The sequence below is a fragment of the Simochromis diagramma genome, unplaced genomic scaffold, assembly GCF_900408965.1.
Source record: "Simochromis diagramma unplaced genomic scaffold, fSimDia1.1 OVJJ01000216.1, whole genome shotgun sequence".
NCBI lineage: Eukaryota > Metazoa > Chordata > Actinopteri > Cichliformes > Cichlidae > Simochromis > Simochromis diagramma.
This window is the reverse complement of record NW_024386883.1, coordinates 953,457-972,602: the sequence shown is the minus strand read 5'-3', so window position 1 is coordinate 972,602 and position 19,146 is coordinate 953,457. Positions and strand designations below refer to the sequence as shown.

The following is a 19,146-nucleotide window of genomic DNA, read 5'->3' as shown; positions in this document are numbered from 1 at the left end:
ACTGTTTCTACTGACAATAAAAGGTGACAGATTGTAACTGCAGCTGAGATTTATCAGCTGTCAGTAGCTGTCACAACTACGTTATTGCTTTTATCTGCACTGACACCATTTGATGAGTCGTACTTCCAGGCTTTTGACGATTAGATTCACATGTGATCGCTGTTAGAACCTGCTGCATCCTGCAGCGCGTTAAAGGGAAATCCTGACATTTATACGTACCATACAGGACCCGGGTTACAGAAAGAGCTGTATATTGGAGAAAGTAAGCTTGGGCTTGAAGACAAAAATAAAAAACAGAAACACTACAACTGGAGCATGTTTGAAAGACATCTTAACAAAAAACTTTGCATTTTGTGCCATCGGACATGACAGTTACAACTAAGAGCTTTCCCTTGTCGTTTAGCATGCTTACGATCAACTGCAACTTGATGTTTTTATGTTAAGTGAACAAACTCTTAATAATATCATTGTGAAATTATAGTGTACAACTCTGTAAAGACTCAAAAGCTTAGGTGTGCTTCCAAAAAGTGGTCTGTAATGGAGGTTTAGGGCCATATGTGTCCAGCAGGGTCACCTTTCACGACAGCAGCATTCAATCAGGGGTGGAGTAATGTGGAGGAGGAGGAGGGGTGTTACAGATAAACAGTTTTCACTGCCCAAAGTTTGGCAGTTGAGCCACTTCTTTGGCATTTTGTACTCTGAGCTAGAAGCAAAGGAGCTCTGCAACAAGATGTTGTTTGCTGACCTACTGGCCATCATTGGAGGAATGACTGTGACTTTCTACCTTCTGAAAATCACTTGGAGATGTTGGTGTGGATTTAGAGAGTTTGTTTTATCATCAAAATGGCAAGTGGACTTGAGAACATACGGACAATGGGCAGGTAAGGTTAAAGAAGAGGAATTACAGCGTACTCTTCAAATGTAGCAGTGCCAGCTGTGGCGGTTTTAGGGTCAGGACTGCAAAGCCCTGGACATGGTACCTCTTTTCTTAACATTTTTATCATGCCAACTCTCAGATCATCACAGTGTCTTCGGTTTACATAGAACTGACTGGTTTGCAGTCAAAATACATGTGTTATCTGCTGCTATGTTGGCCGCCACACAAATCTCTAAGCTTATCTGGGACAGGTCTATCTATCCCCAGAGCACAAACTAAACAAGGAGAAGAAGAGTTTAATTTTAATGCTCCACGTATCTGAAGCAAACTCTCAGAGAACTAGAGACCTGCTGCCGCACTCCGTTCATTTAAATCAAGGCTGAATACTCTGAAATCACATTCTTACATTCCACTTGCAACTTTTACTCTTGTGTTGGTTACATTTCCTCCTAAATGCTTCTAAAATTACATTGTTACTTTGGAATGACTCGTTGAGATGAGGCATGCAAATAAAGTTGCATTTGAGGTATATGTTTATCTGCACTAAATACAAAATAGTCTAATTCTACACGAGAATCTGTAACTGGATCTTTTTCATTAATAGATACAATTTTGCCCATGTTTTGACTGCTATTATTCCAGTAAACCTATCAGATGATACTGATTTTTATTATTCTGCTTTTTGATATCCTCTGTCAACTAGCAATCTTACTAGTTGGTTATCACTACATTCACAGTAATGCTGGTTGTGCCGTACTGCTGATCAGAAATAATGGAAGTTTCTGCTTTGAATCCACATTTAAAAATGTATTTTTGTATAAGGAAAGCAAAACACATTATCTTTGTCCGTAACAAATCCATGTTTAAAACTCCTGCTGGGTTTGACAGGAGTGTTGAAAGAAATAAAACTGATCTGACGTTTTTCTGCTTTCTCCTCTGTGCAGTTGTCACCGGTGCCACATCTGGTATTGGTAAAGCTTATGCCACTGAGGTGAGTCATCAGCTCCCCTTAACAATTGCTCTCTCTCCCACACACACACACACACACACACACACACACACACACACACACACACACACACACACACACACACACACACAGCTATTTTGTAGCCGAGACTTTCTTTTGTTACTTTTGTCACTTCTTTTCACGGAAAACAGAAAGTTGTGAATTTCAGTATCTTATAATGTAACTGCGTTATTACGATGGAGTTTTAGGTAGTGTGTAGTCATGCAGCAATTAATATCGCCTCATGATGTGCTGTTGATGTGATAATCATTCTTGCATATATATTTTTGTTCACGCAATGTGAAAAATTATCAATTTTACAGCTAGCTTATAAATAAGTTTTCACAGTTAATAAAATTGTTGATAGTAAACTCCAAGACCAAGAAATGTGTTTTTTAAGTTCAGAATTATAAAACAATTTGACAGACTTTGTCTCCTTGTTGTGTGACAGCCACAAACTCTCTCTGTTTCTCTTCCAGCTGGCACGAAGAGGCCTGGATATTGTTTTAATAAGCAGATGTGATAACAAGCTTCAAACTGTTGCCAGAGAAATCGGTGAGTTCAAGGAAAATACTACTTTCTGCGGCTATTGAGACAAAATAATCAAAAATATATTGTTTGTTTTCGTCAGAGGGTGTGTATGGAAGAAAGACTCAGACCATCCCAGTGGACTTCACACATGGCTACAGTATCTACCCTGCCATAGCCAAGGAACTACAAGGCCTGCAGATTGGAATTCTGGGTAATACATACCCACCTACTTTCCAACTTGCCTTTTTCTTACATACTTACTTACTGAAGCTGCTAATTTTGCATGTCCTTATGCCACATAGTTAACAATGTGGGAATGACCAGTACTGACTGTTTTGCCTATTTCCTGGAAATACCGGATGCTGAACAGGTAAGCGTTGTCGTGTTTTAATGTTATTATCTAAAGTTAATGAACTGTTTAATATATTTCTTCTGATAACAATCCTTTTTTCATTTTCTGTGTTTTTCTGACCAGAAAATCACTCAAGTGATCAACTGTAACATACTGTCAGTCCCTCAGGTGAGAGGTCTTTGTGGGTATTTCTGAGTAATTTTCACAGCTTTCTCCAATAAATAACCACTGATTGATACCTAAATGAGTTTATGTTGTCTCAATTCAGATGACCAGACTGGTTCTCCCAGACATGGTTAAAAGGTAAAGACAGAAACATTCAAATTTAAAGTGATTATTAGGTAGCAAGGTATGGGATGATGTAATGGATGTCTGCCTTCCATCTTTGACCCAGAGGAAAGGGGCTGATCATCAACATCTCGTCTATGACAGGTGTCCATCCACAGCCTTTGTTGACGCTTTACTCTGCCTCCAAGGTGCTGTTTCAGTATGACGTACTTGCACTCATTGTTTCAGATATACGCTGACCCCGTCACACTGTAATGTTTTCTCACTGGCACACGGTTTGATGATGCTCACTTGTTGGTTTGTCTGTTTTCTTCTTTATTCCAGACTTTCGTAACATACTTCTCTCAGTGTCTCCATGCAGAGTACAAGTCAAAGGGAATTACTGTCCAGGTAAAGTGTGCAACTCTGGCCAAATTCCAAAATTTCATTTATTTATTTTTTCCAGTTAAAAGCCAAATAACTCTGGCTCCCTTAATCTCTCCTCAGTGTGTGGCTCCCTTCCTGGTGTCCACCAACATGACAAAAAATGTGAAAGTGAACAGCTTCATGAAGAGCGCTACAGCGTTTGCTCGTGAGGCTTTGAACACCGTGGGTCACTCCAGCTGCACCACTGGCTGTCTATCACACGCAGTCCAGGTCAGTTATAAAGTGCTAAACTGTTATAGCTTAGAATTGATCCCCTCCAATACGTTAACATGTCACTTTTCCAACAACCTACAGAATGCGCTTCTCACAATGCTCTTGCCGGACCGTCTTCGGATGTCGACATTCCTCATTAGGAAACTACGAAGCTCATGCAAGAAAAACGATTGGACCGGTGAAAACGGGGAGTAGTCATGTGACTCCATCTGCACTGATATTGAGGTTGTTTTTTTTCTGCAGGAGAAAATTATCACTCAAATATTACTGAATTACTTCAACTCTATGGTGAATAAAACCCATTCACGACTGTTTTAACCCTTAGACACCAAACTGGTTTCACCGTTTTACCTTAGGCATGTTGACATGGTCAAGATGACCTGATGACGTTCAGAATAGGGATGAAAGGTGATCTGTGTGACTTTGTATGTGGCTTGGTTTGCTTTCAATCAAAGGGTTATTTCATACCCCTGAGAGAGTTTGATTGCTCTTTCATACAAATATGAAAAAGTAGTAAACTGATTACAGCAGGGGTTGGCAACCCTAGGGATAACTGATGCCACGCCCATAGCTGGACTGGCCGTCAGGCATACCGGGCATTTGCTCGGTGGCCCGGTGACTTTTTTTTTTTTTTTGTAACTGTATAAACAATGAAAGGTGGTGGATTGGCCAGATGCTGGTCGGTGTGTAAAAATAACTCAGTTGTTTGGTGGTGGCTGTGGTGGTGCTTCCTCAGATTCAGTAACATTAGCAAGTGGTGGAGGCCAGCAGGTGGATGAGAGAAAGGGGAGGCAGGAGGAGAGACCCAGGCGGCCGCCGGTCCGAGTGTCAGGTGAACTGAACTTCAGGTAAGAAGTTATGACCTGCAGTCTATCTGGGTCAGATATAAACCAAGTTTAGGTGGAGTTTATTTTCGTTTTGCTGACTTTTTACAGTCAGTTACAATAACTCTTACTGCGTACTAGCTAGCATGACGGAGTTTCTATACAGCTGGGTGGGTGCTTAGATGGTACTAATAGTGAACTTTATTTTATTCATAAGGTTAGTTAGTAGAGTTGCCAACCGTCCTGTAAAAAGACTGAATCGTCCCGTATTCAGAGAAAATATTATGCGTTTGGTATTGAGGTGAAAAGGAACAGTTTGTCCCGGACTTCAGCTTGAATAAAAAAAGACACAAAGCTGGAGTTATTCTGTCATTACGCTGCACAGTTGCCTCTTCTTCTCTCATTCTCTCCCCCTCTCTCGCCTGTTGCTACTTCAATCATGAAACGATCAATGATCCGCTGATCGTTTGTTTATCACCAACTTTGCGCCCGAAAGAGGAAACCGCCGGATGTCGCGCTAAACAACAGCAGCACGTTTAAGCTTGATCAGCTGTTGTTAGAATTTATTTAATATTACTTTCTAGTATCAGCTGATGTTTGCTGGAGCCACAGCTGTAAAGCTGCTGGTCATGATATCGGTTTGTATATCTGGTGAGAGGGAAACATGCAGATGAAACCAGGAGATGTCCTTACTGAATCATCAGAGCTGAACAGGTGATGGAGAAACAGGTTTACCTTTTAGGTGACATGAATGAGTTGAAGGGAAGTTATGAACTGTTTCTGAGAGACAAATAACACCAGGATCCAGCTGGTAACTGTGCAGGGGCGGGTCTAGCAAAGTTTTGCCAGGGGGCCAGGTAGGGCATTAACAGGGAAAGGGGGGCACAAGGAAATACTTTCTTATTCTCATTTAAAATGTCTAGCTTTTAATAAATAATTATCTGAAGCTTACAACCAAAGTTTTTATCTGATGTAAAATGTATAGAAATCATATATATAACATCGAAGCAGCTGGAATCCATAGCTGTGCGTGTTCATGGAGCTTGCATTTTCACCTGCTGGACATCACTACCTGACAAGTTTAACTGTCTTCAGAACATTGCAGAGGCCTTATTGACAGTATTTGGTTCTACATATCTGTGTGAGCAGATTTTCTCACATGAGTGTCCTCAAGTAGCCGTCTGAATGCTGGACACTCGGAGACCTGTGTCTCTGAGTGGGAGACCAGAGATCACATTAACATGTGTGTCTCTGTATTAACAAACATGCCATATTGGCCCAATTTATTTTTCTTATCATTGTTGTGAGGAGACCATAAATAGCATTTGTATTTTCTGTTGTATAGTTCATTTGCTGTTATGGAGTTCTTGTTATGGATAAAAAGTGTCTTTTTTTTTTGGTTTCATCTGTGAACAAATATAATTCTATATAGTGGTTCTATATAGTGTGTAACCGTTAATATAGAGCGTTATTAAATTTATTGCTAATGCAATCATATGGCACACTGACTTCTGAGGAAATTTTAAATGGCACTCGTCATCAGAAAGGTTGCCTACCCCTGGATTACAGTAAAAACACTAATGCAGTAATCAGGAAAGTGAGCAATCAAGAGTGCAAACTGTGTTTTAATGAGATTAAGATGAAAAGTGCATCAACACAACAACTTCTATCTTTAGCTGTGAAGTATGTGGAAAAACTACAGCACTGTATAAAAACAATGAGAAAAGTTAACGTGGGCAGAGTAAATTATTCTGCAGTAAGAGTAGTGAGAATGACTTTGCTGATGTGAGAATTGCACTGAAGGCAAAGAAAAAAAATAGTAATACAACTGGCAGATATGTAGATTTGATCTGTTTTTATTACATTCTGTGGTTTGAACACATAAGTGGTTACAACAAAAATATTAATTTACGTAACAGCTCCAGGGATGACAACAGACAGTGCCTGTGGCAGTAATTTCAGTAATATTAGAGTGCAAGAGTCCAAAAGTGTTCTCATCAAGCACAAACAAGAACACGCTGATGCTTTTTCAGCAGTGACAACAAACTCGGTGTGTTGTGACATCTCATGTTGTAAATATGGTTACTTGAATATTTTGTAAAAATGTGATGAAAACTTGTTTGTCTTTACTGGTCTGAAATGTCATCCTCACCATGAAAGACTGAAATATGATTATATGAAATATATTTGTTCAGCGTTATTGTTATCATTATTTATCACCTCCAACGTAACCGAATAACCCTTTCTGAAATACTTTTAGAGTCTGCTCTGCTAGCACCAAGTCCAATCCACTTTTTTTTTTTTTTTTTTTAAATAAACACAAATAATAGCAACAAATGTATCATTCTAATGTCAAAACTATAACAATTCCTTTTATATCACTGGGGAAAAAATTCATAAATTGGCATGAGGACATGTAAAACAACAACAAAAACAAATAAATACAAATCTGAATGAAACAGGGTCCCAAACAAAAGAAGTCTTTGGATCTCTTGGTCCAGCAACCAGCAGAAACATGAGAGCGAAGGAACGAAAGTAGGCAGCAAAAAAACAGTACAAACGAAAAGAACACAATGCCATTTAGAAACTGAACTAGAGGAATTTATTCTGCACTTGTTTTTGTTAATCCAAAGCTCAGCATTTCAGCACTGAAATTATAGGCAGATATATTCTATATGTAATGCCCTGAGCAACCCGCGCAGCTTAAAACAACGTGCGCGTTTGTTACTATGAGCCTTTGGCCTGTTTTTGTTTAGACAGGTCTGAAGATAATGCAAGAAGAAGGTTGTATCAACAAAAGCAAAGTATTCTCCCGGTTCCTGGTTCAGTTGAAGCCAGTTCAATAGTTCAAGTATATAAAAATAAGGAAATATCATATTTAAATGAAAGACCTCAAGTGCTACTTGACCATCGCATTTAAGTGAACAATGAGATAAGACACTATTTCAATGACAAATCGTACTGCGATAACAAAAAGTCATCACCGCACATGCTCAGAGGTCAGTGTACGTGACTGGGGTGACGCCGTGAATTAGAAGCGTTGGACCTAATTCATTGGTCACTGCTTCCAGCTGAGCTAGAAACACCTGTGACTGGCTGCGGTGTGAAGGAGGTTGAGGTAAATACAGGAAGCGAACGGTAGCTTGCGAGCTGTGCTCCATCAACATGTGGTTCACTGCTGACAAGAAGCTCTTGGACGGAGCTTGTGCTGGCTCTGCGGTGGGAGTGTGGTGCTGCACCACAGAGTCCCACGGCACGATCTTTATCGACGCCCTGATCCTCAGCTTCCTCAGCAGCTCTCGAAAGGTCTCTTCATTGACCATCCATCCCTGGTCGCTGGAAGCGGTTCCCACGTTGAGGAAAATTCTCATTTTTGCATGCCGCCATTTGTTGGACATGTTGAGTACGCAGGCCATCTGCAGCAGAAAGAGGCTGCACACGTCCTCGTAGTCACGGCTGCCCGGCTGGAGCAGGTTGAGCGGCCACACGTCTATAATCCGCTCCGAGCCGTCGACCTTGCTGTCTTTATCTTCTCCCTCTAACTGGAAGAAATACCGACCCAGGCACACGCTCTTGTTCATTTTAATGGCGTCAGAAATTATCCCAACGTATTCCTCTGGTGCGAGCCACCGCGGGCTCTCTGCATCCCGGACGGGGGGGAAATGAGCCTGCAGTGAAGGCAGGTCAACCCCAAAATTAAATTCATCCTCGCCGCCTCGTTCCACTGCTGTGTCGCAGAAGGCAGAGTCCTGCAGGAGGAAGTCCTCAGGAGTGCAGCTGTCATAGAACCCCAAAATCAGCATGTTGGGCTTCATGCCACCTTTTAGAGGAATGTAGGAGTCAGCACATAAAGTAACGTCACACTCTGGACTGAATGTAATCACCAGAAAAGCGAGGAGACAAAAATGAGCTTACCTAGGCCTGTGATGCGAAGCAGATGCTGAGTTCCCTGTCTGACAGTAGGAGAGAGTGTCAGGTCAACAAAGGCCTTCACCCCAAGTTTATCAACTAGGCTCATCCAAAAGTTGTACTGCTGCTGGACTGGATCTGAAGGCAAGGTGTCTAAAACACAGAGTAGACAGAAAAATACATTCACCAAAACTAAGCTGAGAGCTTCATTTAATAGATGCAATTTCATCAAGGAAATGGTGAGTGGTAAATGGACTGGTTCTTATACAGCACTGTCCTGCTCAAGCACTTAAAGTGCTTTATGCAACATGTTTCATTCACCCATTCATAAAAGCATGTTTTTCTATGTCTAAGTGCTTTCTATCTGATATTCACACACATCCACACTCAAACATCTGGAGCAACTCAGCTGGAGCCTCTCCAAGATGCCACAGGATGAGTCGAACCCTGGTCAGGTCCCCAGGCTATCGCAGGGCTAGCACATAGAGACAGACAACCATTCACACTCACATTTGCACCTATGGGCAATTTAGAATAATCATTGTAGTAAACCTAACCCACACAAACATGAGAACATGCAGACTCCACACAGAAAGGCCCCAGCAGGATAGTGGATTGTGGCAGTATGGATTAAGGATTGAATAAAAAGGAAATGTAGTTCCGCAAGGCCAAATCAATAAGGAGCTAATTATCCATCTGAACCCTCAGTTTGAAGCTACTGTGCCACAGGAAAAAAGTCAAGTGCAAAAGCTCCTGCACATTAAGACCCCACGAGGAAACTTTTCATGATGGTATGTGTGATCAGGTAGGCCTGTCAGAGCTCATATGAATCCTACAACTTACAGATGACTGCAAGTTGATTCATAGCGTCAGGCTTTCCAGGCACAGGACATCAAAAGGTAGGTTTTAGCTATAAATATACAATGTTTCAGCACTACAGGTAACAAAATGCTTTGGTACGAATTAGTCACAGAACCCAAACAGTGCAAAACTGATACTGAATGTGAGTATCTGAGGCCTTCAAACAACAGCAGCAGCAACTTCAGTTAAGTCATAAGCAAAACCACAACGATAAGAGTAATTTAATACTGTTAGCTGCAGACGGCCATAACACGCCACCTAATGAGCATTACCCAGATCTCCCAGCTGCACATGACCCAGCACATACAGTCCTCCCTTCTTCAGCTGATTTACAAACAGGATGAGCTGGCTGGAAGAGCGGGGGTTGGCCACCATCAACAACACCTGCGGCCTCCAGAACTTCACGTGGTCTTTCCTCACATCCAGCATCAGCAGATACTTGCGCACCTAAAAACCAGAGCGGATAAAGAGAAGCGAAACTATTGAGAAACTGTAGTGCATGCTGGACTTTGTGTGTATGAGTGCGAGTGACTGTGTCCAGATAACCTGGTGGAAAATGAGAGCCTGGCTGATGTAGCCCCAGCTGCTAGTGGGCGATCTGTAGTGGAGGAAAAGCAGCAGCAGTAGGAGGAGCACGATGCTGCCCGAGGAGTACACGGGATTGATGACGAACATCATGGCCAAACAGCTCACAATCCCCAGCAGGCAGGTGTGCCAGGAAAAGAGCTGGAAGGTTGGTCTGTTAAACACACACACAGACAAGACATGATCAGCAGGAGCGGATGGATATCACTTTTATGGCAATATATGTTTAGCTTTTGTAGTGTCACAGAACAAGTGTTTTCTTATGTCCTTCCAGGATTGATTAATTGATTACACTCCATGGTACCATAGCACAATGTTAAATGTAGGCACAGAAGGACTAAAATGCTCTCGGGCTGTGATATTTACAGTCCTGTTACTAAGTGCTTTCAACTGCTTTGCGGTCACAATCAAATCTATTAACCATTTGTTCTCTGAAAATGTCAGACGTTTTTTGAAAAATTACTATCACATCTTTCTTGTCAACACAGACTCCTAACAATTAAACAATAACCTCACGATAATACAGAAAAGCAACAAGTTCTCACATTTGAGAACCTAAAATGTTTTTCACTTTTGCTGGAAACCATTCAGATTATAACCAAAATCAGTTAATGCAGTGACACATTATTGCTGCAGCTTCACTGCAACTTATCCTCCTGCTGAATTCATGCTAATATGATGAAGCTTGCTGTTGTCTGTTAATGTGACGACATTGTAGGTTCCACAATGTCAACAATGAGTTGCCACTGACAGAGGTCAGCAGACACCACACAAGTTTTTATTGTTCTTTCACTACTGGTTGATCAGTATTTATTACGACTCTACTTAAGACATTTTGCAGAATTTAAAACCTTAAGCATGAGTTAAGCATTTTAGTCATTAACATGTGCATATTTTGAAACTAGACATCACAAACAAGGTGTGGCTCTGAATCAAAAAGCACTGGGCACAGCATGATAGTGTGGTAGCAACTTTTTACACATATAGTGCTTTATCAGCTGTTTTACACTAAACAGGGCTACATTTTATAACATGAACACTATGCTAACTTGCACATTAAGTCAAAAGTTTAAGTGTTTAAAAGTGTTTAATGAGGTGATTAATCATGCAAGTAGTAAGGCTTTGGGTCCATACGAGTTAACCTTTAAAAAAAAAAAATCCTAGTTTAAAGCATTCGTCCATTGGCTCCATTTTTTTTAATCTAGAGGCTACAGCCATCTTTTAATATACAGTCTGTGCTCATTACCTGAAATTTGGAGCTGATGCCCACTCAAGCGCCAAACAGGCCAAGTCAACTGCAGCGTAGGCAAGTAAGTAGAAAACAGTCACCAAACCTGCTATCGCATTGAGCTCCCCTGCAAACACCACGCACTGCAACAAGCCACAAACTACAGGTTAGTCAACCAGTTCCAATTTCAAAAACAGGGACCTGCGGGCTGCAGGAACTCACCTGTGTCAGGCCCCAGGTGAACAGCACCGCCACCCAAGGATTTCCTGAAGCTGATGTGATGGCAGCTGGGGCTAATGGCAAGCCTTTGAGGAAAACCATTAAAGTTTCATAATTAATCCCATAAGAAGTATAAAAAAAATATTTTAAAAAAAAAAGGATGAGCCTTACCAAAGAGGTGATCCAGAGCAAGAGCATGCAGGATACGGGACGCTCCTATCATGGCACACATCGCTGCTGACAGTGAGGCGCAGTATATCCCAATAGTGACAAATGGTGGCCATAAGTTGATCCGTTGCAAAAAGCCATAATCTTGAATCAACAGGGTCCTGAAGAAATATGTTTGTTATCATAACTCAAACTTCTTATTTGTATGTCATTTATATTTGATAAGCCATTTCCGACCTGTCGCAGGTGGCGCTGATCATGAGGAAGAGCAGGACGTAGACGATGAAAGTGTAACTGACGGCTATGATGGTGCCTTTAGGGATTGCAACACTCGGATTCTTCAGCTCCCCTGCAGAGATGAGTGGAGTAAGAGCTGCTGTCATGAAGTGCATGTTTATGTACGTGAGACCAATTTTTGCATGTTCATACAGTATTGTGCAAAGGTCTTGAGCCACCACCGATTCTTTATACTTCTCTGATAAGGAGCCAGACTATTATGTCTTAAGGAATAGTTCTCCAGGCTTTCGAAAGAGCTTTTGAAGTTTTGAATTGGCCGCTTCTTCACTCATTTACACTCCAGTAATTGCACCTGACCATCTCCAGAAGATGGTCTTTCATAAGCCACTTCACACCGACAACTAAAAGACACCTAACTCAAGGGATGAACCAGTGTTGCGTTTACACAAAACAGACAACTTAGCAAAGAACCAATTTTAAATTGTACCTTTAGGCACTTTGTTACCAGCAACGTGTTGCAAAAACACATCATTTGTTGCCGTCTAAGGAGCTTGGAAAGAAAAGCGTCTGGACTTCTTTAAGTTGCTTGAAGACATTTCACCTCTCATCCGAGAAGCTTCTTCAGTTCTAAGGGTCAAATGGTGGAGAGTCCCAGTGGTTTACGACACCAACTGTCTGCCATCTATAATCCAGTTTTGAGAACCCTTCCTAGACGCCTTAACGCCCACTCACATCCTGGGCCATCTGACCTCAGGGAATCACATGATAGGGTGGGCCCAGGTTTCACAATGAGCTCACCCGAAACCCTGGCTGATTGTGACCCACACCCGTTTTCACACCTCGGCTCATGTGATTAGGTAGAGGATCATCAGGGGGTCCTTTGTCCCTCTTTGGGGGGACACTCCCACTGGGTTTAAATCTGGGACTCTCCACCATTTGACCCTAAGAACTGAAGAAGCTTCTCGGATGAGAGGTGACACGCCTTCAAGCAACTTAAAGAAGTCCAGACGCTTTTCTTTCCAAGCTCCTTAGATTACGATGACCTGGATGACTGAGAACCTTCACAGACATCATTTGTTGCCATTTCTTAAGAAAAGATAACAAAGTTTGATAGGTACAAAAAAGTATTTTTTAAATATTTACATGATTCCCAAAGAGCTATCAGCTGAAAACTTGACACATGTCAGCTTAGTGTGCAGCGTGTCCTTAAAAACTATTTGGAACCTGGACAAGTGGAGAACAAACGTCTACTTGTCCACTTGTTTCCAGGTCTTAAAAAATATCCACAATATTATCTGAAAGTCATGCCCTTAAGAAACGAGAAAAGGTCCAGCTAAGGCCTGACAGAGAACTGAGAAATAAATCTCGTCCACCAGTTGATCCATAAACTGTTCGCTGAAGCTTTATCAGAAACAATCTCTGTGAAAGGATGGCTATCAAGGAATTCTTAAGAGAAAAGGAAATATGTATAGAGGAGGTCAGGGATATTTACAGCCATCTGTGAAACACAGTGGAGGCTCTGTCAAGGTTCTGCACTCCATTTCAGTCAGTGGTGTCAGAGACCTTGCTAAAATTGATGAAATTATGAATGTCATCAGTTTGCAAACATACTACCAATGCAGAAAAAAACCTACCTGGACAGAAAAACCACACAGTGGAGCACGATCAGCATCGAAGCATTGTGACAGAAAATGGAACAAAAAGCAGCCAACATCCAAAGACGAGCTTTGAATGTCTTTCAAGAGGCCTGGAGAACTATTAGTGAAGACTACTTAAAGACATGACAGGGTGCATTAAAGAATAAAGTTGAACACACCAAATATTGACTTTCAAGCTTGTTAGACTCCGTTTTTGTCTTTTCCTCTCATGTTTTCATGTATCTTTGCACTTTTCAATAAATTACTCCATGCATTTAAATTCTTTCCTCACAAAATATAAAGAAATGAGGGATGACTCAAGACCTCTGCGCAGTGCATAATGCACCATGAGGAGACCTTGAGAAAACAGCCACAGAGATTTTTTGGGTATTGCGGCAACGCAAGATAATATAAGAAACGATAACAGGAAGTGAAAGTCCTGCTTTTAAATCTACCACTAGATTTTGGTAGAAACTGCAATATCTGCCTCTGAAATGTCGTTCAAATAATCAAAAAGACGTAAATGTTTAAGAAAAAGGAAAGTATTTAAAAATATTGCTAGTAGCACTGTCACCCCCAACAAATTTTCACCTGACATGTTGGCTCCAGCCATGATTCCTGTGCAGCTGGTGAACATGACCGCAAACACGGTGGCAAAAGACATGACAGAGTTGGTGCTGTAGTCCAACGAGTAACCAGCTAGAGAGAAAGGGGGAAAAAAAGAGGAACCTCAGCAAGACCTTAAATAGATGCTTCCCTGTCCTTACAAGCATTAACACTTGTGGCCCATCTATACTTACGGCCCAGGTTGTTCTTCAGTGTGGTGGCGCTGAAACCAGTGTAGCTGGCGTTGTAATGGAGGGTCTGGTTGCCAGGTCCGTGGTGGGTAATGATGAATTCTTGAGGTTTGACTGCTACAGAACTGATGAAGACGGACAGCAGCGATACAGTGACCACCAGCAGGATGACGAAGGCAGTGCGGGAGTAGATGTGGGCGCCCACCAGACACACAAGCAGACACAGCAGAAGGATTACTGAAGAATACAACACTGTGTACCAGTAACCCTGGGGAAGCACCCGCACGCCCGTGGACACAGAGGAGTCTAAAAAGAAAAAAAATCAGGCAGAAAACTTATGCAGGACGGGATGAAGTAAACGAAGTAGATCATTTTATGGAAAAAATATATATATAGTGAAACAAAATACGAGTAGGACCTTACCAGGATCTGCACCAAATACATCAAGTATGGCTTCTACGAGACCTAGAACATAGCCTCCACATGCAAAGATTTTTGCTAGAAAGAACATTAAACCAATACTTCCTCCAAACTCGGGTCCCAGAGACCGGCTTATCATGTCTGATTGTGTTTTTGTTAAGGCTTATGGTTCACCTGAAACTGTGGCAAAGGATGATTAAAAAAAAAAAAAAAAAAAAAAAAAAAAAGAGTTTGAAACAGTTTGGTCTGTAAGGATACAATACGCTCCACCGCCCTGTATCGCACCATTGGTGGAAATAGCACAGATGGACAGTATCGTAAGAGATATGATGGTGTAGGCTACAACCACCATCAAAAGAGCCTGCAACAGGCCCGCATGACCAACCACAAACCCTGCAAACAAGGAGATCACACCACGTGAGTCACTACAGCACAATGACGTGAGCCATTAAAAACATGCCAAGCGTGGCTTTTTTTTTTTTAATCTGTTCAAACATGCGCCTCTCACCTGTTCTCAGAAATAGCACAATGCTGAACATTGAGAGGACGGTTGGCACCATAACACCGAAAAACGTGTTCAATTTTCGAGGATTCTGATTTGGCGTCCCGGAGCTGGATTCTTGGGTGGGGTCCGCATCCGTGCCACATACCGCTGCAGTCACATTCAGACCGCACACCCCTGAGGTGATCAGGGGCGTGCGTTCGTTTGACATGGCTGCAGAGAAGAGGTTCTGCTTAGTCTACTCCTGTGGAAAAAAAGAAACCAATAGAGACCGTTTTAAAACCATTTTGAAGCAGTTCTACGGAGTTTAATCTGCTTCAGGTAGGCAGCAGCTGAACTTGGAGTTGATGGCCTGAGTCACTTCTACCTTGTCTGTCTGCTTTGTGCACAACACAGATTGCTGTCATTTGTTAAGCCCAATTTATCTCTCACTTATCTCCCATTCTCCTTTGGTTGACTTGGACATATGAAAGCCTGCAGGCTAAAGGGCGTGGCACGGTCAATAGGAACTCCATTTTCACACAGTTTTGAAATCACGCTGAGAATTTGCCTCCTCGCCCCTTTCAGTGCCTCCTAAAAACAAGTGATCATCATGTGAAACAACAGCAAATGCCCTAGAACGTCTTATAAATACTTACAGGCCCTGATCAAGTAGTTACTCTTCACCAGCTGAGAATTAGCTGGTTTAAAAGTAAGTACTTTTGTTTTTTCTTTATCATCACGATCAAACGCTCACATGCTGCAGAAAGAATCTGCAGGCCAAGTTTATAGCAGACTTCATTATGAAGTTCCTGCTCACACTTCAGGTCGGTATTTGTAGTCACCTGATTCACAGCTGCTTGTCTGTTTTGACATACAGGAGAGAGAAAAAAACAGCAGCCACCTCAGCTGAGCAGCAACCAGGTGGCCTTGCGTGTTTTGTTCCTCTCAGCATTCGCTTTGTAATTGTTCCTCAAGGAGATATTTTTCATCACTGAACCAGCAGAGCAGCTTTCTGAAAGCTATTAGCTCAGCTACAGAAATCACATGATAGGAAACCCAGACTGCCACCTAAGTCATACACAACGGAGCTTGACTGAACATGCCAGGTACATTTTCTCCAAATTATTATAGAGGGTTCCAGCTAGCAACTGATTTATGTCAATGATACTATCTGTTAAATATTGGATTAGTTATTAGACAGTTAATTTAGATCTCTTTCTCAAGGATAACAACAAAAAAGGGCAAACACTTATTGGTGTCACCTGCTCACATGAGGTTTTCCTTTGTCTCGTTTGAGACATAAACTAAAGAAAGCGTCAGAAAGGCACTTGAATTCACAGAGCTTCTCAGCTGTTATTTGTTTTGTGTTAGTTGCAAGTCTTTCGTAAATTACATAGGCTTACCCCCATCATGACAAACGACTTCTTGGTGGTTATAAAAAGGGAAGTTAAGCATTCAGAGATAGCCACATGCATCAGTTTGTGAGTTCCTGTATTCTAGTTGATGCTGAAACGGGCATTATGGCTCATGCTCTGCAAGATGCTGTCAGTGACGCACTGTGCTGATGTTTACGATGATAAATGGTGATGATGACGAAAACCACGATTCAGTCTATCGGGAATTATAGGCCCTCCTGGGTCCCCGGACCCTATTTTTATAAACATGTAGGTAGGTAAAATAAATCACCGCTTCCGTCACATGTACGTTGGATGAGGGTGGAGCAACTGGAGCATAAAAACTTTACATCTCCAGAGAAGGGTAAATCGGGGCAAAAGCTTAACTATGTGTGTGCTGGTGCATTTTGGGTAAATTTCTCCCCAAGCCCGACGGTCAGGAAGTTCGGGCCGGCTGATCCCGCCATAATGTAAACAACACAGCTGATCTAAATGCTCCTGAACTGTCATTCAATCGGCAAAATCAAACATGTTTGCCACGAAACGCGCCCCGTGATGTGATGTGCCTTCCCCCCGCCCCCAGCTAAAACACCGAGCAGAGTCAACCTTACCTCTCGGCACACTTTCAACCACTTCCTGCTTGTGAACTCCTTTTGTTGGTTTGGAAGCTGGGTGTTTGGTTGAGCCTGTATCAGTTGTGTGGAGAAGTCTCTCGCATCAGATGCGCAGTAGACTCACAAATGTGGAAGCAATGGGCTGGCTGACCGAGATTAGCTTCCCCTAGAGTTGGATGCTGCGAAAGATGTGCTGCCCAATAATAATACAACTACCGCGGCACGCCTCGTTCCCCCTGTTATTTGTTAAAAAGTGTCACGGGAGAGCTGACACTGCTCATGTGACTGCCTACAGGGGAGGGCAAAACATTACAAATATGAGGAAAGGTACTGCTTGTCAGAGAAAACCACGCCCCCAACTGGTGGCCTCGCCAGGGCTTTATAAGTCACTTTAAATAAGTGTAGAACAGTGCAGGTGATGACTCTGGATCGCAGTCTGTTCTGAGCAGCCTGTACTGAGTACTGTATGAGCACCGGCTCATTTAGCACACAGTATAGGTCGATCTGTTTCCTGGACTGCAATGCCATTTCTTCCCTCCAGGGGTCACCAAATATCAAAGAGGACTTACTGGTCAAACATGGGCACCGACTAAACCTGTCAAATAATGGCGTTTTTCTTGATTAAAAACAAAAATAAAACCCAAAGAAAATCAATCTGTTCATCTCCATCCATTCAACTCCAGGAAATCAAACCACTTCTCGATGTAATCGAGAACGTTTGTGCGGGAGTTGCATAATGTCGGTGGGTGCATAGCCTGCAGACTGAAATGTCATGCAGCATGTGCCCTCGGAAGCACTACTGCAGTATCAACATCTGATCAGATGTTTGCAGAAGGCTCTAGTGCATGCAGTGCTGTGCAAAAGTCTCGAGCTGTCCCTCATTTCTTTCGTTTTTGCTTCCAAGTCTTGTAATTTATTTTATTTTTTTTTTAAGGTATTGATTGGTTCTCCAGGTTTTTTGAAGGCCTTTTAAAGATTTTTTTCTTTTTGGACACTGGCTGCTTTTCCCCTTATTTTCAGTTGTTTATTAAGCCACTTAACATTGACCTTTGAATCATTCAAGCTCAAGGGATGAGCCAGTGTTGTGTTTACTCAAAACAGAACACTTAGCAAAGAACCTATTTTGAATATCTTTTGGGACTTTGTTACTATCAGCCTTGTGCAAAAGCACACAGTTTATTCAAGCTTCTTCAGCTGAATCTATTTTTTTATGCCAAAGATAATGGAGTTTGATAGGCATAAAATAGTATTTGCACCAACCAATGTGATTCTCAAAAAACTATTAGTCAAAAGCTTTGTATATCTTGGCATGGGGTACAATGTGTTCTCACTAAAATCTGAGAAAATTGAACAGGTAGAAGACAAAAGACAGACCTAAGACAGCCTCACCAGGTGAAAAGTATCTAAAAGATCATCAGAAGGGTGAGTGACAGTGGCTGTCAAGAAGCCATTCTTAAGGAAGGAAAACACAGAGAAAAGCTCAGGTATGCCAAATTATTCAAGAGCTGGACTGAAAAATCAGTGGCAACAGTTTTCATGGGGTGATGAATCCTAATCTGAAACTTTTGGCTTCAGGTTATCATCTGTATGTACGACGAGGACAGGAGAGAGGTGCAACAGTAAGCATGCACAGCCATCTCTAAAACACGGTGGAGGCTCTCTCATGGTTCGGGGCTGCATTTCAGCCAGCGGTGTTGGGAATCTTGTCGAATTTGATGGGAATATGAACTCTGATTTACAAAGTAACTACTTTTATTAAAGCGCAGGGTAAAAACCATTCACACTCACATTCACACCTATGGGCAATTTAGAAGCAGTCACCACTTAACCTAACCCCACTGACCTGGAGAGAATTTTCAATTCAATTCAATTCAATTTTATTTATATAGCGCCAAATCACAACATAAGTCGCCTCAAGGCGCTTCATAGATACAGAGAAAAAAAACCCAACAATCATATGACCCCCTATGAGCAAGCACTTTGGCAACAGTGGGAAGGAAAAACTCCCTTTTAACAGGAAGAAACCTCCGGCAGAACCAGGCTCAGGGAGGGGCGGCCATCTGCTGCGACCGG

At 42.0% G+C, this 19,146-nt stretch overlaps 2 protein-coding genes across 4 annotated transcripts; one reads left to right on the top strand and one right to left on the bottom strand.

Moving 5' to 3' along the window:
- Nucleotides 1-631: 631 nt before the first annotated feature.
- Nucleotides 632-4,350, top strand: hsd20b2 (hydroxysteroid (20-beta) dehydrogenase 2). Of its 2 annotated transcripts, XM_040032682.1 has the most exons (11): nt 632-881; nt 1,822-1,868; nt 2,366-2,441; nt 2,518-2,628; nt 2,720-2,787; nt 2,893-2,937; nt 3,038-3,072; nt 3,164-3,245; nt 3,382-3,447; nt 3,544-3,693; nt 3,778-4,350. In XM_040032682.1, exons 1-11 carry the CDS (start codon nt 731-733, stop codon nt 3,889-3,891), a joined length of 945 nt encoding a protein of 314 aa, XP_039888616.1. In that variant the 5' UTR covers nt 632-730; the 3' UTR covers nt 3,892-4,350. The 2 variants fall into 2 exon arrangements, with proteins under 2 accessions (XP_039888616.1, XP_039888615.1); XM_040032681.1 differs by lacking the exon at nt 632-881 and having other exon boundaries at nt 1,607-1,868.
- A 2,010-nt stretch (nt 4,351-6,360) lies between these two features.
- On the bottom strand, nt 6,361-17,347 carry slc12a9 (solute carrier family 12 member 9). 2 transcript variants are annotated; one of them, XM_040032820.1, is made up of 14 exons: nt 17,071-17,347; nt 15,090-15,327; nt 14,840-14,974; nt 14,585-14,722; nt 14,165-14,467; nt 13,956-14,063; nt 11,728-11,839; nt 11,494-11,651; nt 11,326-11,408; nt 11,122-11,246; nt 9,837-10,029; nt 9,563-9,737; nt 8,436-8,582; nt 6,361-8,340 (listed from the first exon to the last, which is right to left on the bottom strand). In XM_040032820.1, the coding sequence occupies exons 2-14, from the start codon at nt 15,292-15,294 to the stop codon at nt 7,514-7,516; spliced, it is 2,709 nt and encodes a 902-aa protein (XP_039888754.1). In that variant the 5' UTR covers nt 15,295-15,327; nt 17,071-17,347; the 3' UTR covers nt 6,361-7,513. The 2 variants fall into 2 exon arrangements, with proteins under 2 accessions (XP_039888754.1, XP_039888755.1); XM_040032821.1 differs by lacking the exon at nt 17,071-17,347 and adding an exon at nt 16,469-17,016.
- Between the last annotated feature and the right edge of the window lie 1,799 nt (nt 17,348-19,146).

Excerpts from the sequence above, each read along its gene's own strand:
- hsd20b2 (XM_040032681.1), top strand. The coding sequence starts at position 1,650 with ATGGAAGTTTCTGCTTTGAATCCACATTTAAAAATGTATTTTTGTATA. Across the intron at positions 2,442-2,517 it reads AACTGTTGCCAGAGAAATCG|AGGGTGTGTATGGAAGAAAG; the intron begins GTGAGTTCAAGG and ends TGTTTTCGTCAG. Across the intron at positions 2,938-3,037 it reads ACATACTGTCAGTCCCTCAG|ATGACCAGACTGGTTCTCCC; the intron begins GTGAGAGGTCTT and ends GTCTCAATTCAG.
- slc12a9 (XM_040032820.1), bottom strand. The coding sequence starts at position 15,294 with ATGTCAAACGAACGCACGCCCCTGATCACCTCAGGGGTGTGCGGTCTG. Across the intron at positions 11,409-11,493 it reads TGCTCTGGATCACCTCTTTG|GCTTGCCATTAGCCCCAGCT; the intron begins GTAAGGCTCATC and ends TTTTCCTCAAAG. Across the intron at positions 8,583-9,562 it reads TGTGCAGCTGGGAGATCTGG|ACACCTTGCCTTCAGATCCA; the intron begins GTAATGCTCATT and ends TCTGTGTTTTAG.